Below are 24,283 nucleotides of genomic sequence, written 5' to 3'. Positions count from 1 at the left end.
CTCCTAATAGAAACTCTTGAGCAACCAAAATGGATTTCAAATACCCTTAAGATTAAATGCCAGAAAGCTACCTATTTTTCCATATATTTCTATACTGATAAAGAGAACTCAAAATCACAAGCTGATATTCTTAGCTTTTAATTCTAGATTTCAAGTCTAAGTTGCCCTTGTGTTGGTAAATACAGGAATGCAACTGGTAAGGCATTCACTGGAGTACTTTACATGCCTTCAAAGATGACGACATTCATGGTGTACTGAAAACTATAAGAGATTAGACAGTTTATGAAGAGGGTGAGAATGAATGCCAACAGAGTTTGACCAGCTCTTGGCTTGTTTTGCCATAATGTGTTTTTAAAGAAAAGGAAGGAACAAGCCAGGCACAGTAGTACAACCTGAAGTCCCAGCACATGGGTTACAAACACAAGGGCCAGGAGTGCAAGGCCATCATTTCCTCTACCCAGTGACATGAGTTCAAGGCTAGTTACCCTGGGCTATCTGAGGCCCTATCTCAAAGACTCAAAGGAAGGACGGAGTAAAGATATTCTGTGATTTTTTTTGACCTTGAAATAAGATAAATTATTACTTGAGTAAAGCCTAAAATTGTCTAACTAGTTCTATCTTTTGACTTTGGCCATGGCTTGGTGTTAACAGATTAGCCTGAGTACTTAGAGCCATGTGGTACACACCAGGCTTTGTTTGCCCTCGATATTGTAGATTTCTTTAAAAATAAGATACATGTATACAAATGAAGACAATAAAAATTACATATCTAGAAACTGGTTTAAAGAGATTTATTTTTTCTAGTAAAGACTTTAGGAAAGGGAATAGATGCCAGCTTGTAAATTTATTTTACAATGTTTTGGTCTTCTTGAGGGTAATATTCAACTTTGTTCCAAAATATCTTCACCTGAAGCAGATTCTGTTGAGGCTCCTAAGACAGTTGTTATCCTTATCTTTTATTTACACATGTGATATCAGCTTGATACAGAAGGATTGAGTAATTAAAAGGAAATTTTTTTTCTGGTACAAAGAATTTAACCAAGACATAGTCTGTTCTTACTTGTCTAATATTATGTATAAGCCAGTGGACAACAGTTTTTCCATTTGAGTCCTATGACTGAGAGGGGAGAAATATTCAAATTAATAAAATAATATAACCCATATATCTTTATATTTTGCTCAGCCAACTTAAAGTTGATTAATTTATATGATTATATATATAAACGACTCTAAAGGCTTCACCAGATATCTTCTATAGCTGACCAATTCATCAAAGTATTAACAAAAAAATTATTATCCTTTCTATATACAAGTGACACACGTACAAGATACTGAGGATGAAATCAGAAACAATGCTATTACAATAGTCTTAAAAATATCTAAGTAAGTGAAAGGCTTGCATAATAAAAATTGTAACCCATTAAAGAACATACCAGAAGGCCGAAAGACTTACGGGACTCATAGATTGGTGGAATTAATATTGTGGTCATCCTATCAAAAATAATATATAGATTCAACATAATCACCATTGAAATTCCAACACAATTTTTCACAGAAAATGTGAATTCACAGAAAAACAATGTTAAGTGTCATAGGGAAACACACACACACACACACACACACACACACACACACACACACACACACACACACACACAAACCAAAAAACCAAGATGCTCAAAGCAATACTCAGTATTAAAAGATTTGCAGATGGTACTATCATCCCTGATTTTAAGTTATACTGTAGAGCTGTAATAATAAAAACAGCATAATCATGTAAACTCTACTTTGATATCTTCTTTTTATCTTTGTATCTCATGTATTTCCTTCACTTACTGGTCTAGCTAACACTTCAAGAACAGTACAGAACAGCAGTAGAGAGAGTAGACATTTGTAGTTTTGATTTTAGAGGAAGTGCTTTGGCTTTTTGTTAAGCATAATTTTGACTATGACCTTCTTGTATCTTGCTTTACTACATTGTTATGTCCCCATATCCCTAGCTCACACAGGACTTTTTTTATTAACAAAGGGATGCTGGATTTTGTCAGAGACTGCTTCTGTGTCTAATGAGATTATCATGTGCTATATATCCTTGAGTCCGTTTATATGTTGGGTTACATTTTGATTTGTGTATGTTTATATATACATAGATCTTGCATTTCTGCAATAAAGCCAACTTGTCATAGTAAAAATAAAGCTGTTGATTTTTTGTTTTGAATATGAGTAGGCTTTAAATAAACCTTGATAAGTGTACGTTATTTTAACTTTATGTTACATGTCCTTTGAAGTAATCAGTACACTCACTAAGTAAACAGAATCTCTGTGTCTGAGAAATTATGTGCAATAGCAAATACATTGCACTTTTTTACAAAGATACTCAAAGTCATTACCTTTATAAACCTAAGTTAACTATACATTTCAGAATATATCACAATTAGCTTCTTTTCTCTCTTCAACATGAGGAAAATATGTAAATGAAACCTTGTGTTAGCTTTAAAGAATCATGACTTGATATTCTTTCTTTTTATGCTTGAAAGTGCATGCATCAGTTAAATAGAAACCTTTAGTCCCAGCTTAAATCTGTATATGGGGGAGCTGGAGAGATGGCTCAGTGGTTAGGAGCACTGACTGCTCTTCCAGAGGTTCTGAGCTCAATTCCCAGCAACCACATGGTGGCTCACAACTACCTGTAATGGGATCCAGTGCACTCTCATGGGATGTCTGAAGACAGCAACTGTGTATTCACATATATAAAATAAGTGAATCTTTAATAAAAATCCATGTCTGGTAGTTTAATTCGAATTATAGTCATAAGGAAGCACATCTGTAGAATGTCAGGTGAGTTTCTGGAGAGATTTGTAGAATTTGAATTTGTCTTTTCTCTTTCTTTGCCGTGTGCTTTTCAGTGGGGCCACTCCTCTCAGTGTTGAAGCTTACTAGCCATGTTCTTGGAGTTTGAATGTGTAATGCATATTACTTACTCATTAAAAAACCAAATTAATTAAATCCTAAAATATCATGTTGCTTCTGGTCTTAACATAATTTTGAGGAATAAAAATGATCAGTGAAGGTCAACCAACTGGTTGTACAGGATTCTGAGTTTCACCTTTGCACAGTATCAGCTCAACTCACTACTTTCAGATGAAAAATACAATTTATTAGCTGTAAGTACTTAAACATGTTAATTAAAAGTTTTCATGGTAAAAGCGACATTAGTGGTGTATGCCTGAGTATTTTTCTTTTATACTCCAGAATGTGCAGTTTTTCCTATCTCAGGGAACAGCATCTTGACGTTTCCAGTTGTTTGGGCTAAACTTGACAGCGTCCTTGTCTTCTTTCTCCCATTTCTCTTCTCTTCCCATTGCTATAGAGAGACAGATACTCTATTAATAACTTAATAGAGTGTTCTTGTACTTCAGTTTATGGAATCCTATTGAGGAATATTCTGTTCCCTTTCTAAAGGGAGATGATTGGGTTTAATTGACTTGTTTATGGCAAGGTACGTACATCCTTACAGACTCAGGACATTGTGTGGTGCCACAGTGCTACACGTCCATTATGGGAGTTGAAAACCCCAAGATCCGAGCACATGAGCTTTGCTGGTTTGTTTTTCTCTTCTTGGGTTTTTGTTTTTGTTTTGTTTTGTTTTGTTTGTTTGTTTGTTTTGTTTTTTGGTTTTTTTTTTTTTTGGTTTTTTTTTTTTTTTTTTTTTTTTTTTTGGCTCTTGTTGTACATATAAATAATGGCACAAGTTTTCCGCGATGTGACTGGAAACTTGATTCTGTGGTTAGATGTTTCTTGCTCACACCTTGGAAAGCACTGAAGGTTCTGAGCAAGGTAATGATAGGATCTGATGTGCTTTAACCAGGGTCAGCTTGACTGACAGATACAGTGATAGTGTAGAGGCGGAGGAAATGAAGAAGTCTGCCGTAATCTCAGCAAGAGGCCATGGATACTTGACTGACAGGAAGTCTTGGAATTTATTCCTTAGGCATTTTTGCCAGTTCCTGCTGTAAGTACTGACGAACACTGAATTGGGGATGACTGGATGCATGGGAGAGAGGAAAGGAAGGGGAAAAGGATACAAGAAGGATTTCAAGGTTTCAGACTGAACAGCTGAGTAGTCAAGTTGCTGTTTCGGGAGATAAGAGAAACTGAACATTGTGGAACATAAAGGAAAGTGTATGGGAAGTTTGTTTCAGCCCTCCGGGTGCTGGTGTCTATTAATAACAACTGGATAAGGTGGAACAGATGGTTGGCTAATCGGAGTGCACATGTGAGAGCCCTGCACTCAGATTTGCTAACTGAAGTGCTTAGGTGCAGAGAATGGCTAAACATATGGATCTCTGAGGCACCCAAGAGTTTGGAGGTATCTGGGCATTGACAACAAGGACTGCCATAACCCTGAGGAAGAGGATCTAGGGAAGCAACAGAACCATTATAAAGGAAAGGGTGATCCAGTATAGGAAGGGATTAAGTGAAGCAAGTTTGAGAAACGCTTCTTTCTCAACAGTGCCTTTGAGATTTGGCTGTGTGGGCTTCCCAGTGACTGTAAGCTTGATTTGAGAAGATTCTGTAGCTTAGAACAAGCAGGAAAATTTTAAACCACTCACTTTAAAAATGTCTGAATTTCTTTCCATTTTATCCTTCTAGAATAAGCAGAGTGCCTTATGGTTGTTACATACATTTGGGCCTAACTGATACATCCAGGTACTTTAGGCAGTTGCATAAATACTGACTTTCTTTTCTTTAGGATTCAGTGATTCTTACCTGAATGCCAAGTAAGGGCTATTTACAGAAGATATGTCTAATCTCTGTTGGTGTCATTTACTAGTTGTACAGTGTGGAGTAAAGAATTAAGTTCCTAAGTTTTATCCTATCTATTTTAAATTCCTATCTGGTTATCATAGGGAGATGACAGGTAACTATTTTATTTGCTAGATAAAATATTAATATAGGAAAACGTACATTCTTCTCACATAATTAGCAAATAACAGCAGACGATAACAAATAAATGCCCAGGTTTTAAAGCAGAGAGACCAAAGTTTAATTCCCAAAGCTTATGAACACCTAGAGATTTCATCACCTCTCATCTATAAAACGGCTGTGATAAACCATCGTGCTAATGCTACAGGGCTCTTGAAGCTTCTCTGCATGCTTCATGTGGAATTCGTAAGTGCCTCACACAGAAGCATAAATAACCATAAATAGTAATTAGTACTATACTGTTAGAGATATAATTGTTATTGTTAGGATTAAATTAATAGAATAAAACCATATGCTTTAACTGTAGTCAAACATGATGTCAACTATACTTTTTAGTATTATATTTGCTGTGCTGTTTTTTTTTTTCTTCTTGTAATAATTTCACCCACTTTCACGTGTTTGTGAGAATCCAGGGCTGTATGGTTAGCAGTTAGATTACCTTCTCAAAGTTACACTAGTCTCCATATGAGAACATTAAATATAGTCAGCAGTGAATATAAATGAGAGGCCTTTAGAAATAAGTATATGAACAAGAACTGACAGGTAGAGGGACTTTCCTGAGACTGTGCTTGTTAAAGAATGCATCTGAACACAGCCACACACCTGCAGATGAGGCCACTCTGCTGAGGACTGCTGAGAAAGAGACAGAGAAACAAAGATGATTTAGGTCGGGATGGGTGTGTGTGTGTGTGTGTGTGTGTGTGTGTGTGTGTGTGTGTGTGTGTAGAGAGAGAGAGAGAGAGAGAGAGAAAATAGACATGATTACTCAGCAAGTAAGAGCTTTTAAAGAGCATGTCTAGTGATGTGAGTTTGAACCCTGGCCCCAAGCAAAGGTGGAAGGAAAGAGTGACTCCATAGAGCTGTCCTCTGACTTGCACAGGTGTCCCTGATTCATTCCTCTACCCACAACACATTGTGTGCACAAACAATACAAAGTAGCAAAACCAACCCTGATGACAAAATACAAACATTACTTCAGAAAGACCTTCAGAAGCGTCTCATTGAGCCCCTGATTGAATGTATTTTACAGCTTATCCTGGGGTAACCCGGGAGGAATGACTGGCACCTCAGCCTGTTCCTTATCAGCACACACTAAACCCTGCTGTGTTTATTGTCATGAAATCAGATTAACAAAATAAACTGGGTGACCTCTTAGAACTCAAACGATACATTATGCACTATATATGATATGAAAAGAAGGACTCATATTTGTATTACAAGATGGTATTTTTTTCTTCAATGTGGAAATCTTAGACAAGGACCATTAAACAACTCTCTAGAAAGGGAAACTATTTGGGTACAAGAGCAATATGGGGTACAGAGGACAGGGGAGGGCATTTGGCATGGCTTGTCAGTGTACAGACAAGAGTACAGTGACATACATATGAGAAGGTCATAATGAAATGTATTATAAAAATATTAAAAAGAAAAGTTCACTACAGAAACCACCAATTTTCATGAGGGATTATAACAGAGTGCGTTGGGATTCATGATGTGTGCCTTTTAAAGTTAAACTCCATCTTCCAAATATTGGTGATGTAGGAAAGAATGGCTGGACATTTTGCAGGTCAATTTTAAAACAATAAACTCTAAAGTTACTTGTGTGATAGTTAATTTTGTCTCTTTACAGGGAACTCTGGTAGAGCCCTTGCTGTGTGTGTGTACTTGTGTGTATAGTAAAGCTGTTAATAAGTAATGGTTATACATGTAATATGACTTTTTATATCAAGTTGTTTTCTATAGTTTATAATAACATCCAATGTATTCATGGTTAACTAAAATTTATTCAAAAGAATTATACATAGGAATTGAATTGGTAGATGACTGTATAGGTTACCCACCTGAGAAAACTGTGACGCAATTACTGTCCCCATTTGTGAGTTCTGTTTCTTTTCTTCCTTTTCAGAGCTACATTCATGGCAGCAGCCAGGCGCAGTTTGTGGCAGAGTCGCACATCATTCTAGTACTGAGTATCCTTTAAAATATTGGAACTGAGCAGGTAAAGAAGAAACTGGTGCTAACAAATCACAGTTTGTCTGGGAGTAAATTTCAAGACATTTAAAGTATATTGATTTTTACACTGAGTTTCTAGTTTCTATGTAATTATTTCCTGCCACACTGTAGTTTCTGTTACCCTGAATTATTTGCAGGTTTTAAATATCTTTTCTCTATTGGCTATTAAATTTCAAAGTATTGATTTTTAAGCTGCATTATTATCAGTGCCTGGGTTGTAGCGTGGCGTGAGTGGTGTTTGTGGGATGGGAGTGTGTGTATTTGCAGAATTTTCTTGTAATGGGAGCTTAATGGCAGGGCAAATTGTGCATCTGATCTCCAAGGTGGTACAAAAAGATACTCCTTTCTGTCTGCGAGCTAGACGCGGTAGCACACATAAAGTGTAAGATTGTGGTGTTCTACTTGGAATCTCACTGGTCACAAATGGAATGCAGTAATACACTTGATTGGTCAAATGACTGTGACTTTCTCTAAGTGGAGAGTTTCTCAACCGTGAGGCATACATAGTGAGAAGTGAGCAGCTAGATGTAGATCTTCCATCACTTCATGCCAGGAATTTTCCAAGGTTTCATTTCCTGGGTCATTGGGGTCAGGCTGAGATTTAGCATAGACAGACCCTTCACGAGCAGTGTGAAGTCTTCCGTACAGATTTAGCAGTAATACATAAGGCAATTTAAAGTCTCCACCCTTTATTCTCACAGTAGTTCTTTCTTTCTTAGTTCTGGGTATTCCTACTCTAGACAGAACTGGTAAGAGGTTTAGGGAGTGTACTTTAACCATTAGTTTTATTAAAGCTAATAAAAGTTTCAGAAATGAATTTTGAAATTTCTTTTTAAATTTTCCCCATAGTGGTCTACTGACATTTTTGGCTTGCAATAATTGGTCTGAGTACTTTTTTTTTTTTTATGTAAAACACATCATTAGATGAGGTTGCTTTATACAAAGCATGGCTTTAGCCCAAGAGAAAGCAGCCTAGTGTCATAGGCTACAGATTTATATTCACTGTCACTGTGCTGTTCTTCATCCTGCTCCAGTTTTGTTAACACAGGAACAGGAAAGCGAAGTGCACTTAGCTCTCTGTAGTGGTTTGAGGAAATGATGTGAGAAGGACTAAGCACCCTGCACACATTTTACAGGGTGGATCTGAAATACTGGAATAAGTAAGTCAAGTAAGGTGGTCACCCGGGCAACGTGTATTCTGACGTCCAGATTGAGTGCTTTAGATGAGTGTCCATGGATATTGGTTCTGCTCATGAAAAGTTGGAATCAATTATACATTAGGGAGGAGTTCATGAGTTCTCTTCCTGGTGAACTGTTGGCAACTGATGGATTGTGAGATAGACTGCCATTGTCTTTATTTATGTGCCCTCGGGGTTCCAAACCTGTGATCACATGAATGACCCACTGGGTTACAAAATAAAACAGAAAGATATCTATATAGGACACTTGCAGGGAGGAGAGTAAGCTATATATAAAATACATGTATCAAGCTGTCAAAGAACAAGTTCAATCAGTTAACAAAAGCTGGTTGCTAGAGCTATACTGGGTAATTAGAATGGCCCCGGCCACAGCTCAGTAAGCCATCCACGCTAAGGAAAGTGGTACAGGAGAAGGTGAAGGTGCTTTTACTGCAGTCATGATTGTCTCAGAATACAACTGTGCTCACTGTGGCCCATTGGAGGCCACAAAAGAATCGAGAGACCTTGTTCTTGTGATATAGAAAAGCCTTTGTCAATTGTATATTAAGCCTACTGTTCTTTCATATTTTACATTATACTAAGTAATGTCAGGAATAGTTAGGAATCCCTGTATGGAAGAGATTGCACAGCCTTATACCTCCGTTGAGATTGTATCTGCGTGTTCATAAACACAAATCTACATTGGTGGGTTTACCTATGTATCATTTGACCCTGAAACTTTTTTATATGTCTTTTTGTTCATTAACATCATAGAGTTAGGTGTTTTATCACTTTCCCCTCGATTTTATTGACAGATTTAAGAATAGCTGTTTACCAGTTATAATTGTGAAATGAATATTATTAGTGTTAGTTTTAGTACATACATAATTCTAAGAATTTTACAGTTTTAGCTTTTACAAAAGTGTGATCAAATAGTACATGTAAATGTGTAGGTTACAATTTATATATGAGTGTAAATGAATGTTAGAGAAAAAGATTAAAATTGAAATAAAACTTCCTTAAGGATCATAATCAGTCATATCCATTTGCAACGTAAGTGTTTTTTTAATAATGACAACAGAAGTGAAGCTGAGCGCTAGAAGCCCACCTGTGAGCAGAGCAGATGATACGAGTTTTAATCCATTTTCCATATGTACCATTGCCACTCTGTGAGTACAGATTGAGGCGTTCATACAGGTAGATTGTCCAAAACATTTTACAGTTAATGAATCGGTACAGTCTGTAGACTCTCACATCAGCTCTGCAGAACAGTTTTCATAACAGAACAGGAACTCTGCGACTCAGGACTTTAGTGATGTTCAGACTTCAGGGGACTCAGGCCTGTGTGCTAGGACTCTCTTGAAAGCCGAGTTGAAAATAAACTGGCAAATAACCGTCTTTGTAGCTGCTGTATGACAGTGTGGGAAGGGCAGGCAGCACTCCCAGGCTGGCGGACTCACCTGTTCAGCAGCTAACGAAGATTGGCTTATTTGCTAGTTTATTTTTCCAGAAAAAGCTCCAAGGCTATCATAGCTGGAATAATTTGAAAATCATTTATACAGAGAGGACATCTTAACATAAAAGAGTAACGTGAAGAGTTGGATATTAATTAGTATCTAAACATTGAGTAATGAGTCCTGGGACAAACTCAATACGAATAATACACCTGGCTAAGTTGTTATATAAATATTCTTTCTGTGTCAACTACCTCAGTCTGGGAATGTCTACTCTCCCTAACTATCTGACATCGTCCAGGGGTAGTTTGTGCTTTTGCTAGTTAGGGATGAATCAACAGACTTGGCGGTGCTGTGTTCACATACACAATAGGGAAAACGAAGACAAGAGAGTCTTAAGTAAGGAAATGGAAGAAAATCTGAGCTAACATTCTTTTATTTTATTTTTCCCTAAATTTTTAGTTATTAGACCTTAAACAGATTCATACTACATATTTCCAGAATTGGTGAGTTCCAAAATCTTAGGAATAGATATTATTAAAAGTGTTTTACTAGCATGACAAGATTGATTTAAGAAGTTGATCCCATCGCTCTAACGCCTGGCATCTTTGAGTGTCCTGAGGAAACCCATGAGTTGTAAGTCCATAATGAGTAGAGGAATGGTGTCCTTTCCCTTGTTGCTGTGATGAACTATCTCAGAAGAGCAACCTAAAGAAGGGTGTGATTTAACCCACTGTTTTTGAAGTGACATGGAATCATGTCAGCAAGATGTGATGCAGCTGGTCACACTGCATCTGCCCTCAGAAAACAGAGAGATCAGTGCTGGGCTCGGCCGGCTCCGTTACCTTTTCATTTTCATTCTCTCTGGGATCCTAGCTCATAGAGCGGTGCTGCGCACATGCAGGGTGGGTCTTCTGTGTTCCAATAACCCTCTGAGAGATGTGCAACACTCTCATAGGTGGGGCTCAAGCTGGCTCTTGGTGACTCTAAACCCAGACAAGTTGACAATGAATACAGAAACCTACTAGCATGGCCGTTGTTCATGCTTAAAATGTCAGGATCCAGGTCCATCTAGGTTGGTTAGATTATAACATCATATACTTACTTGATTATATAAGGCTTATATAATTAACTGTCCTTGCTACAGGAGCCAGGTAGAATCTGTGAAGTAATATTTTTGAAATTCAAGAAAAACTACATGTATATGAAGAGATATGTTATGAAAATGAGAAAAATTTAAAAAGGAATTATAAATACATTCTAATATTCTAGAATTGCCAGTAACGTGTGCTACTGTAACTAAAAATATTTATTTTATGAAAACTGAAATTTTATAACTGTTTTTTTAAAACTGTATAATTCATATGTTATGAAAGTCTGGAAAATTAAGGCAAACTCAAAGATTGGTAATTGCAATATACAAAGAATTGATTGTCCTGCTCACATTTGTCCTTTAACCATTCTGGAACATTATATTTAGATTCAGGAAAAAAGAATAGCAGATTTTATTCGCACCTGTCTGTGGTTTCCTTGACAACTACTGTAGATGCTGCTATCACCATGGGGATGGTTCTTCTAAATGAAGCAGCAACTTCCAAAGGGGATGTCGGGAAAAGACGGAGTGAGTTGATACTGCTGTATTTGTTGTTCTGTTTTTGTCTTAGGAAATATTTCATTCAAAGGGGAAACAGAACAGCCCTTCCTAAACACAGCCTTCCGTAAGAAGCAGTCTATGCTGCAGGAAGTTAAGCTTTTGTTTTAATTCGTTTCTTTATTGGCTGTATGTGAGAATGAACTTAAAACGGTTTTTCCAAAATGGTATTCAGGTGCTTCCTGCCAGTTCCATGCATGGGAGAGGGAGGTGGAGTCACTCTGTCAGGGCTGCTCTGGCCCATTTCTGCTACAGTTGGTGTCTGCTGGGACATCCTCACTGCACAGATGGACAGTCCTGAGAGATTTTATTGGCAGTAATATATTTTTATGTCAGGAGACTCAGACATCTCAGGGAAGCCAGTGCAGAAACAGGAGCTGCTGCTGAAGCATCTTTTGTGCACAGACCCTTGATTAGTGTCTAGTCCCTCACATCTTTTACTGACATTTAAGAGCACATGAGAGTCTCTGTTCCGGGAAAGACAAGAACTGCCTTTTCCAAGGACTTAGCTGTTACTGCTTTCCTACGATTTACAACCCTGTCAGACGTCGGGTTTTCAGTTTAAGCGAGTAAACCTTTATCCTTTGATGGGACTGTTCACTTTCAAAGGATTGTAGGAAAGAGGTAATAGGTACTGTTACAAGCAGAACAGAGTGTCTGGGGACTGTCTTCTGCCCAGATAATGGTAGGTCAGGAATGGGCAAGAACTTGAGGAGGGTTTCCTGCCATGTAGCTTTTGATAGTTAATGTCATAGTTTTCTAAAACAATTAATTCAGCAGATATAGTTACAGTGTGCAGTGCCCCATTTTATTTTATAATCCTTGAACTTGTTTCACCTAAATTTTGATATAAAAAGCACATATGTCCCCAAAAGAATATTAATTAAAATATTTAAAATAACCTAGATTTGTTTTCCTTAGAGTACTATTGAAGAGCCAATGGTGACTTCGTTTTCCTTAGGGTACTATAAGAGTGCTAAAGAGCCATAGGGACTTCTGAGTACTTAACGTCATGAAGTATTGAAATGCATGGAGACAGTGTAGAGTTGGCCTGGCTTCAGCGTTCCCCTGATGATTCTTCTCTAATATACTGAATCTCAGATATGAGCTTACTGTCTTAAACATGATGTCAATAAATGCTGTCTTTAGAATACTGCTCTCGGGATGGTCAAACCTTTTTTATGTGCTTATATATTGATGTTCTTTCCTCTGATCTAAATTACAGTAAGAGCTATGCAATGGATTGTTTAATCTCACATCTCTGATAGATTGACAAATATGAAAACATTGACTCGAACCGCCATCTTTATAGATGTTCTGTTGTAGCGCCTGCTTCCTTTACCTCCAGATTAATTATTTACGTGTGGTCGGGATGGAATAGAATGCATGGGATAAAGAACGAGAGTTGCTCACACAGGGTAAAAACAAATGCTGTTGCCCTTTTTAGTTTCCGTCTGCCTCTGTTTTGTATTGTACAACTCCTGAGATGGTCACTCTTGCCCATACAGAGAGCATGAGCCTCACTAAGACCTCTCTCCCCTGCGGCTAACGCACAGCCCTCCATTCCCATCCTGAGATGCTAGAGTAGCAGTGATCTGATCTTACTCCATACAATCACAGTGGTCCATCTGTTCTGCTTAGTCACAGATTTGGACACTTGTTCCCCACTGTTCTATCCCTTCTTCTAAACAGAACCGTTAGAAAGTAAGATAGAGAAAAATGGGTTATGTGGTAGAAATGTATTTGAGAATATATGAAATAAACCTCTCCAAGCTTACTGGGAAAGTTAGAAGGAATTATTACAAACTGTATAAACTGGGCTGGTATCAGCCATACTTGGAGAATATATGGCTGTTTTTCTGTATTCTCGGGGAATATTCATGTGAAGGTAACAGATCAGTGCTGTCACAACACAAGTTGTGCTGAATTCTACTAAATGCTCCTGATGGTTGATAATTTCTACTGCAAACAGCAGTCAATATTCCTGAAAAAAAAAAAAAACCTGCATGTACAACAGCACATCAGGATCATGTACTCACAGTACAGCACGTCAGGATCATGTACTCACAGTACAGCATGTCAGAACCAGTTATTCGCAGTACAGCACGTCAGGATCATGTACTCGCAGTACAGCATGTCAGGACCAGTTATTCGCAGTACAGCACGTCAGGATCATGTACTCGCAGTACAGCACGTCAGGACCAGTTATTCGCAGTACAGCACGTCAGGATCATGTACTCACAGTACAGCCCGTCAGGATCATATGCTCGCAGTACAGCACATCAGGATCGTGTACTCACAGTGCAGCACCTTCACTTCTCCCTGCTTTCAGGAATTGCTGTCAGCCCTGCTTTCCTTCATGCACAAAGGAAAAGGGAGGCCCTCCCACTGTATATCAGAGAGCTGTTTGACTGCAGTGTTCTTCTCACTTAATATTTTTAATATGTTTGTCTTTGCCTATTTTTCCTAATTATTTCACTACTAATATTCTCTCAGACAAATGTGTATTAATTATCCTGCAAATGTTTTATTCATAAACAGTATTTAGGTAACACTAATGTATAATTTTATAGGTCAGGTTTAAATACTATTTTATTTATTCTAAGTATGTTTGCAAATAATTAGTAATATACTTTAAACTTTAGAAGTAGTTTTTAATTTTACTAATAGCAGTGGATCTTATTTAAATATATAAATATTAATATATAATATATAAATAATATATAAAATTATAGATTATATTTGTAAGTATCATACACACAAATGCAGACGAAGGGGAACTGTTTTATAGTCATCTATTCCCAGTTGAAGTAGAAGAAGATGGGAACTGAGAAAGCAGTGTCTGTGCTGTTACATCTCAGTGGTGCACAGCAGTATGGAAGGCCAGGAGCACAGGACGGCACAGGAATGAGCTCTCCGCCCAGTCTTAGGAAGCCCAGCAGCAGTACTCTGACACCAGCGCCTGCCCTGCAATGGCATCTCCCCCTGCCTCCACTAAGAACACAGCTTGCTGCCCACGGGATTTTGTTCCTAGTCTTACGTGTGCTGGGTTGGAATATTTCTAAGTGATGTGGTCTCTACTGAGGCAGTTATGAAATCAATAGCTAGAATTACGTGTCTGCATGGAGATCACATGGTATCTTGAGAAGGAGATGTTTTTTTGAGCATCTGCCAAGTCATACGCCGCTGCTGTGATAACCAGTGCTTCATAATCTTAGAGCTGACAAGCATGTTTGTCACCTTTCACACCGGTTCTCTCTTGATGCCTTTGGACCATTTTAGTACTTACAGGAAGTCCATAAAAGAAGAAAATCACTGCAAGTCTTAGGTCAGTCAATTTTGTTGTTTTAATACCCAAATGGTACATTTTCATTGAGAAGAATATAGAAAAGAATGAATATTTTGTGTTGTGAATTAGTTGGTTTGCAGTTCTTGTGCATGCCTGACCTGTTGAATGTAAGTACTTTGTAATTGACTAGTTCTCAAAAGTGTCAATATTGGCATGTTTAAGACACTAACAGTGTTATTGCTTTTTCTAGTCATTTGCCTCGTGGGATTGGGCCTGGTGGTCTTCTTCTTCAGTTTTCTACTTTCAATATTTCGTTCAAAGTACCATGGCTATCCATATAGGTAATGTATTTATACTAATAAGGATGTTTTCATTTTAAACGAACAGTATAAGTATTTCAGTGGTTAGTTGGAGTTAATATAAGCATCTAATCACTAGTTGTTTGATTATAGTGCTATTAAGACAGGTCTGAGGTGGGGGCACCCAGCATTTGTTCAGCATCATGGACTATGCAGAGACAGCTCTTGTTAACGCTGTGTATTTTCATTTTAGAATGAATGTAAATGTGTGCATCGGTACAAAATGATTTTCAAGTAACAGACTTTGACATAATCACTTGTTTATTTGTAATAATTGGGACATTATTTCAAGATTGCTTTCTTCTAGAATCTACTCTTCTGTGTCCTTTAAAGTTACAGCAGCTTTGGGATGCCGCAAACTTTTAATAGTAGGACCATAATTACCTGAATCAGGGTCCCTTTCTGCTTATTCTGTTTCCAATGTGAGTTGGGCTTCTACCGTATACGGTGGCTCACACCCTGTGAGGGCTCCACTATAGTAGAATTGGACTCTTGGGACTGGTAATGTAGATAAACTCTCTTAAAATAACTCAGATGTGGGGCACCATCCCTAAAAATTGGTTTGTGAGTATGAGACTCAACAGGTGAGATAAAAAACTTGAGGAGTTGTTGCTAAGCAACAGAATCGATGGGAAGAAAGCTGGTCCAGAGAGCCTGGGAATCACAGTGCCTCTAGCAAGGAGAGTGGGAGTGAGGAAGCAGAAGGCAGCCTTTCCAGGACTCAGACTGCACTGTGCTGTTGGAGTGGGGAGGTGGGTCACCCACTTGTTTTGTTTCAGTAAGAAGTTAGTTTCTTGAGTTTATGTTCTAGTCTTCTTTATGAATTCCTGCACGCTTTGGCTTTCATTCTGTTTCAACATTTCATTCTTTTTTAAATCATTTTATTTGTTTACATTTCAAATGATATTCCCCTTCCTGATTATCCCACCCCAAGCCCCCTCCCCTTTGCCTCTATGAGGGTGTTCTCCCACCCAGCCCCCTCCAGCATCCCCCTGTGCTGGGGTATCAAGCCTTCACAGGACCCAGGGCCTCAACATTTCCTTCTTTTCTCAATAATTTTAATTAATTCCATTATAGTCTTATAAGTTGATTTCCTCTATATGAAATCCTTTTTTGATTAAAATACAAATGAATAATCTGAAGTTGGCTCACACAATACATTATTTCACACAAAGTTCAAAATTTCTATTTTCTTTTTTTTCATATATATATCTGCTTAAAGTGTAACGTCTACTTATATATCTGTCATGCCTTTTTTATTATCTTTAATCTTTTTATCCAGTTGTTATCTCCCCCTCCTTTCTGCCCTCTGACAGTTCCTCATCCCATCCTCCTCCCCTGTCTCCAAAAGGATGTCCCTACACCCCCATGACTACCCCACACCCCGCCAGGCCTCTGCACTCCCAGAGGCTCACATCTCTCCAGGGTTAGGTGCGTCTTCTCTTACTGAGGCCCTGCCATGCTTAAGGCTTCTCCATGTTAATCCTGAGAGCATTTTGTAGCATCAGCCTGTCCCATACTATAATTAAGTTCAGAGACCGCCTTTGAGACTTTGATAACTAGACTTGTCCTGATCCAGTCTAGTTGAGACCACAAACACATTGTTTAACTTTCCTAGGTGTTCTGTGTATAAATAAAGACAGTTTTACATACCTCGCTTTGAATATCACTAATTGTAGTAATTAATTATTCAGTAAATGTTTAATGCTAATTATCATTAATTCTGATATAAATATTTACACTCATATTTTACTTTTCTCTAAATGGAGTTTTCTTCACAGTGTACACCAAGCAGCTTTGGTTCATATTTACATAATTCATTTGAGTGTAAAACAGATTTTTACTGAACTTTTTGATGAATTTAATTGGGCTCCAGAGTCCCTTGAAACTTGCCAGTGAAATATCAATATTCTTAGAGATTTTATCTAATTACCATCTGACATATAATTCAGAAGACATTTTATTTTGCTGGTAGCCCTGACTTAATTTTATATATTGAATAAAAATTGACCTTATCCTTTGCTGGATTTTTCTAAGAAGACAATGCTGGTATGGATAGATGTGGTATCCACTTAGAGATTATTAATAATTATCTCCTCAGCCTTTTCTGCTGGCACTCAGACGTACAAATATTTTCTGTAGATGTCTCTAAAAACATCTGTGGATCATCAAAGGCTCTGCTGAATTAGGAGAAAGCATTAGATGTCTGTATTCGTTCCATCACTGTGTGTCTAACTGAACAATCTGAACGGGCTCAGAGCGACACAAGCATATGAGAAAAACTAATTAGAAGCAAAAGATCTGAATGCAACTTCTGGGTTTGCTTTTGCACTTTAAGTAAGAGCTCCTACTCTATGGTTGCACAAGATCAGATTGAAATATCTAAGGTCTTCCTTTTGTAATTTAGAGGCTTAGAATTAGCCTCATCCTCATCATTTTTCCCTTATCGAGCTGGAGACAAGTAGCTAAAGGTGTCTGGTTTCTGTTCCCGTGCCAGTGTCATAGCTATACAAGTTTATATGTGCTTACACATACCTACCTCAGAATCGTGTGTAAATATTTGTGTAGTCCCTGACATCCTCTTGGTTCTCAGTGGCTCCCCTAACCTCTCTTCATCTGCAGCAGGCACTTTTGCATTCACTCATCACCTCACTGCATCACATTGTTTTTATGTACAGTCACCCATGTGGCTTCATTCCTTTCCTTTGCAGAAGACTATATTAGGGGGAACAGTCCTTGACACATTTTATGTCTACAAAGGTCTGTGCACATAGTAGGTGCTTATCTTATACTTGCCAGTTGAATGTTTTTTCAATACATTGTCCCCTTAGTTGATATAAAAGAGCCATTAAAACAGAGTGGGGAGTACTGGCCTGCATCCTTCTCTAACCCCAGGAGCTCTAATTCCTGTTGAGTGACATCCCTGGTGTTGGACACTTGCCTCACACAACTAAGAGAACTTACGGAAAGACAGTTAAAAATCAGACTGCATATTAATTCAGTATGTACAGCAGGCTCAGAAACGTGCTCTCATATTAGAAAAGAACATGGAGTTCATTATGCTTTTTGTTGTTTTGAGTTATGATCAATAGCATTAAAATATGTGATGACATTCATTTGAGGAACTTCATAATAGCACCTAAAATTTCGGATGAGCATGAACAGGCATAGCAGGGGGGGGAAGAGGCTTGTGACATATAGTGTTTACATAGTTCATATTTACTTAGACTTTCTCAGATATCCGTCTCTCATCTACTAGGATAATGCAAACTCTGGAGCTGTAAGAATAGAGAAAAGGTCTGCTGTGCAGACTGCATGAGAGTGACAAGAATTCACTGGTGCTACCTTTCTCGTGCTGAGTTCTATATCTGAAGAATGCATAAAGGCCCAGAGAGACCGTTCAGAAAGACGTGGGGGTGCTCTGAAGGCGCCAATGTCTGTTGACGCTCTGCTCTAGACTAAGAAATCAGTCTAAATCTTATAATAATAATGTGCAAACGGAAATCGAGTCTTAAGGATTATTTTTTCCATATTGTTGTATTTCCTTGTGGTGTATTGGAAAGTGATCTGGACATTGAGTGAGAAGATGTGATTGGGACCAAGCACTTAAAACTCTGTACCCTCAGGCAAGTCCTTTCATTTTCCCCACCTTTCAAATAAAGACCATTGAAGTAAAATCAGTTACAGCAAGGTGCTACTCTATAAATAGACAGCTGAGATAAGCTGGATTGCAGCCTGATAAGCCTTACTCTGCTGCTATAAGGACACCCCCCCCATGACACCAGTAGTCTTTGACAAACCGTATATTATTTAAATAATAATACAGAAGCACACCCCTCCACCTCAGCTCACTTCTATTGTCACTACAGAATATAAAAGGGAATCACTTGACAGAAATACTTAATTCTGCCCAGTAAAAAATGTAGTCAAATCCCATTTGTCATTAACAAATAAATCTTAATATCCAATATTAATATGAATTAAGTCCAAAATAATTTAGTAAAAAGTTTAAAATGGTATGTGGATTCTCCACTGTACATCCTAGCCCCTCAAATCTCAGAAAAGTAGTATCCTACAGGTAATTTCTGTAGCAGACTGCAGCTTCCTTACTGTTCTAGGAGCTTTCCCCGTTGAGCAATGCTGGAAGCAGAAGAGGACTTGGTCCTATGCTTTATTAATAGACATGTCGTCAAAATTTCTACTTAGTATGCCTCTGTAAAAAGTCTGTAGATACCTGACCTTAAACGTGGTAGCTGTTGCCTTCTATAACTATCAATAGAGTAATTTCTTCTCCGGGGTCTCTTATTCCTAAGAAAAGCCAGAATTTCTTAAGGTCTTGTCAAAAGATAAGCTGTTTCAGAACTGAACACTTTCCAGGGTTCTATAGTCTCTTAGTAAGGAAAGGGTCTCAGGACTTTAGGCCAATGAGATCATCCTAAGGGCTATAGCAGTGAGCACATGGATCAGTGAAAGCAGTTGCTGTAAGGAGTTAACAGTCAACTGGTAGTCAGCTGTGGTACATACCTACCTGCCTTGGGAAATGAAAGCAGGAAGATCAAGAGCTCATCGCCAGTCTTGACTACACAGTAATCCCTTGCCTCCAGCATTAAAAACGAAAGACGAAAATCCAACTTACTTTGTACTTAATGGAGGTCCTTTTCCCTGAGCAATTTGATGAGAAACCTGACAGTTGCCCACTTACCACATATGTGGTTCTTATTGGAGAGTCTCCCTGGCCACTGGAGCTCCTGACTCTTCCCTTGCCAAGAACATGAAGAGCAGTGAATGAGAAAAACAAACAAAAATGCAGTTAAACATCTCAGTACTTAATCAGCTTTAGTTGTACAAAATGTATTTCTTTTCAAAGTACTGTGCACATCCAGTGTTTTCAAAACACCACGAACAGGTGAATTCAAAAGAGGAAGGGTGGGCCACTGTTTCCAGCATCTCAGACAATGCAGGGGGAGGGGACAGAAACCATCAGCATGGAGTCCTCAGCCCACGGGCCTGCCTCCCTAGCACTTAATTGACTATCTTCTTCCTTTCTGGCTGCAAGGCCTAGGTTTTGTGACATGGCACTCATTCCTCTGTTTTTCCTGATTGTCTCAGTGCCAAGTGTATTAGCTGTGAGGCCCAGGACTGCGTAATCTCTTGAACAGCTCATTTCTACTTGCCCCAGGTCAGCATCATCTGTGCATCCAGATGATGTCTTCTTCCACTTACCCTGTCTTCAGGTTCTCACTGACACAGGAAATTGTAGTCCTTCTACTCAGCCCACATCCTCACCCTAGGCTGCTCAAAGACTAGTCCCCTCATGGCCTTTTTTCACTCTTGCCTTTTTAATGACATTCTCCGTACCTCGGACTTTCTGTCTAGCGGACAGATGTAAGGACCATGGCTTGTCCTTCCCCTTCCTGTGGCCCCTTCTGTGGCACTCAATAGCACATGTCGATTAATTATCAGTAGCACTTTGCTAACTGCTGGTTTAAAGCGACTCTGAGAAGGGGCTATAATTTGCGGAAATTTGAATCATGTGATTCAATAAGCGGTTACTTTGAATTTTAGGCAAAGACCTTTCTAGTGTGATTCTGGGAGCATCACCCTCGGGAAGTCAGGAGCAGCAGGGGTTTTGTTTTGTTTTGTTTGTTTTCCTGGATCCTGGCTATGAAGAAAAGAGCCAACATAAAGAATCAGTTGAGACCTTCCTCACTTTATATTATACACTATTATCCTCTGCATCCCTCACACGGTTCCACCACTAGTAAAGCTTCAGAGACAACAGACACAGCTACGTACCTTGGACTAAAAGAAAGGAAGTGTTTGAGGCTTATCTGTATAGCTTGCACACACTATTCAGTCACTATATGAACAGTTCACTCTGTTACTCAGTAGCTTCTAGTGTAGACTGTTAGCTCAGATGACAGAGCATGTATTCACATTCGTACAGTAACAACCAGCCAGGACTCAATCTCTGCTCTGAATATGCAGAGTCCTGTAACCACCATGATAACCTTGTGGGGACAGCATGACATCAGGCCACATTCAAATCAGCAGCTTGTCTTTCAGAAAATGGACAACACTGGGAATACTGATAAATACAAGGGAAATATGCAAGAATCATTGAAAGTATGAGTATAAAAGAACAGTCACCCCCTTTGGCCATACTTCAAAACAACATTAAACAGGAACAGAAAAAGCAAAAGGAGGTACATTAGATCAAGCTAGATGGAAATAAGAAGTACCAATAAATAACTAAATACATGGCCGTAAACATTGACATCAATGTGTCTTTATATAAAAAACATCCTGAGTGGTTACCCAGAGTATGAGAGCTAGCTCCTTTCTAAGAAACATTTTTTTTTAAGATTTCCTTTTATATTTTTGAGTGTTTGCCTGCACGAATGATATTCATGCCTAGTAACCATAGACCGGAAAGGTACATGTGACCCAATGGAATGGGAGTTATGGATGGCATTGAGCTACCATATGGTTGCGGGGAACAAAACTGAAGTCCTCTAGCCAAAAGTAACAGTGTTTACTAGATTTACCATTTAATATTAAGACATTTAATAAGTTAGTTTGATTACACATGTCATTTCATAATGGCATTTGAAAGTGACTACTGTAAAAAAAATAAATAAATATTGAGCATTTCGGTTTGGAAAAAGCACCCCAGAGTGAACAGATAGCATTAACCATGAGTCAGTTTTTATGTTACAAATGTTAATCATAGGGGACAAGCAAGCCAGCTCGGCAGTGAAGATCACTGGCGATGGTCTTCCAGGTTTAATTCCCAGCAGCAGGGTAGGTAGCCCACAACTTTACCTCTACTCCCAGGGGATTTGGCACCATGCTCTGGCCTCCTTGGACACCAGGCACATACAAGATACACAGACATACATGCAGGCAAAATACACACAAATAAACTTAAGAAAATATAGTGTAATCTCAGAGTTCCTTTTATTCTGCTCTGCAGATACGACATTCTAAATATTAGAAATTTTTTGTAACCTTTCTAGTTCTAAAAAGGCACAAAAGTATAAAGGTATAAAAGTCTTTTTGCTTTAATAGAGGTGTAGTTTTAGTGGTAATGATAGCTTAGGTTGTAAGTAATTACTCTTTTATATAAGCAAAAGAATTATAAGTGCAGTAAAAGTATGAAACTTCTTTAAGAGAGCCAACATAGATATTATTTCCAGTCCGCTCCCTGTAGTCCCTGTGTCTCCATTGTAACTGCTGATTTCTCTGTTGCTCTCTTAGCACACACTCTGTCACCACCGACCCAGTCCTTTCTGAAAGCCTGACCCTATTACAGGGGCTCCTTTCAAAAGCAGACCCTCAGAGCAGTTCCAGTTAGCTGAATATAATCACAGTATTTTTGTTACATTTATGTGAGCTAATTTAGAACGAAGCCGATAGCTTGTTGTGTTTTTCTTTTGCTCACTATGTAATAATTTCCTTTCTTTTTCAGCTTTTTAATTAAATGAAGCCACCTCGGACTATCATAAAGTGAGTGTGCACTGTGAAGAGAAGCTGTTCCTGACACTATATTATTTGGAATTCTTGAGGTTCACTCCTTGTTGGTTGTGATACATTAGCTTATTCTTGTATAATTTTTTTAAACTGTGGATTTTCCTAAAACATTTAATTTATAGAAATGGATGTGTAACATTCCGTAATCCGCAATGGACTATCAAACTGTTTTTAAATATTCTCAATGTATGCTACAGGAGTGAAATAAATGACATTGTAACTATGAATCCATGCTTTAGAACTGTGTGTCGTCTAAGTAAGGATACCCCATGTTAGTAAGGAGATCCATGGACTGAATGTAAAAGACTTGCTAGTACTGTACAGAGTCAGAGCATATGCATGAACCATGTCGTGTGGATAGTAATTCTTACTTCAGTCTCACTTATAAAGGATGTACACTGTTACAAAAGTGTTCTGTTATTCTTCTTCACAACTAGATCATAATACAGAGAGGACAAAGACATGGAGAAATTGTAATGCCACTTCAGATCCTTAGCCTGAAGAAAGGAGCTGGGGGGACCTAACATGCACTGTCACCACACCTCCAATGGAGTCAGGCAGGAGAGCCAGCACATCGAGACTGACACTATTTCACTCTTTTCTTCAAAATCCTTTACAAATTCTGAGTCATGAGGTCCAATCTACTCTTCCATGGTCACTTTTCTTTTGTTGAATGGAAGCCTCTGCCTTATCACCGTGCAGACTGGATCCCTGTGAATTGTTAGTTTTCTGTGGATGACTCAATGAAGAGTTTTGATAACCAAACACAGGAAGGAGTGTAACTATTACCTTTATAACCAACATAAGTGTTGTGTATAGCATGTACATCACAATATTTATTTCTCATATCTTTTAGATGGACAGGAAATGAAAGTAAGTTCCTGTGAGTTACAGAGATAGTATAAACCAGCTAAAAACCAAAATAGAAGTTGTGCCTTTGAAACGTTTTTTTAACTGTGTACTGCAACTCAAAGATGAATTCAGGAGATTTCTTTATTTGGGTCTGTAAATTTTAACATTTTTAAAAGCTTATTAACTAATTCTCATTAATACCTGAATAGCAGAACTGCGGAGTGATTCATCCATTGGCAGTCCCAGCTGTATAGTCACAAACAGGACTAGGGTTATCCGTTCAGCTTACCTATTTTGTACTTAGGAATTTCTACGAAGGTGGGAGCTATAAAAGGTTAATGAAGCATGTTTATCAGCAATATATCCTAGGAGAATGTGTTTATATTCTCAGAAATTACATTATAATTTAGAACTATATTAGCTTTGTCACACACTTTGATATCTGTTATTAAGGCATAATTTCTTTAGTTCACTTCACAGATTTAATAAATTCAGCATTGAAATGCCATTTATGGAAAAGTTGGCATAATTATCTGCCTGGTGCCTACCCTAGGTATTACTTGAATTGCAGTAGTGTCCATCTACTATTACAGTAGTCTCAAACTTAACTGACTCTCAACTTCAGAGAGTGCAATTAGAATTTCTTGCTAAACATTAAAAATAACAGATATTTGATATAATTAAATTTTGTTGTTCCCTGTATCTTAAAGTTATTTTCTAGTTAGTATACAGGTAATTATAACATACTGACAAAACATGTCAAATCTCACTTTAAAGCCTGTAGCCAGGCCATCCTAGCCCATGTACTAGAGTTCGGGAGGTAGGTATTTCCTTACCCTTTATAAGTAAGAAATTTTTTAGGCAATGTTTTGTAATTTTCCTAATATAGTCAATTAATTAACAGGTTTGTTCAAGGACCGTAACTCCTACTTCAAGGGGCTCTAGTGCCTCTGGGCCTTTCTGGCATT

At 38.2% G+C, this 24,283-nt stretch overlaps 1 protein-coding gene across 3 annotated transcripts in view; it reads left to right on the top strand.

Moving 5' to 3' along the window:
• Tusc3 (tumor suppressor candidate 3) overlaps positions 1–22,867 on the top strand; it is a 142,018-nt gene extending 119,151 nt beyond the window's left edge. For 2 of the 3 annotated variants that reach the window (XM_032919426.1, XM_032919424.1), the window contains 5 exons: positions 6,893–6,956; positions 11,178–11,252; positions 14,822–14,912; positions 18,494–18,556; positions 22,402–22,867. In XM_032919426.1, coding sequence (XP_032775317.1) covers positions 6,893–6,956; positions 11,178–11,252; positions 14,822–14,912; positions 18,494–18,512 — 249 coding nt within the window. In that variant the 3' untranslated portion in view covers positions 18,513–18,556; positions 22,402–22,867. The remainder of the gene's footprint in view (positions 1–6,892; positions 6,957–11,177; positions 11,253–14,821; positions 14,913–18,493; positions 18,557–22,401) is intronic. The other variant, XM_032919425.1, reaches the window with a different exon arrangement.
• Positions 22,868–24,283: the final 1,416 nt, after the last annotated feature.

This window comes from Rattus rattus, chromosome 13 (assembly GCF_011064425.1).
Source record: "Rattus rattus isolate New Zealand chromosome 13, Rrattus_CSIRO_v1, whole genome shotgun sequence".
In the NCBI taxonomy this organism is placed as follows: Eukaryota; Metazoa; Chordata; class Mammalia; order Rodentia; family Muridae; genus Rattus; species Rattus rattus.
Note: the sequence above shows the minus strand (reverse complement) of the source record. Positions and strands in the feature narration are given on the sequence as shown.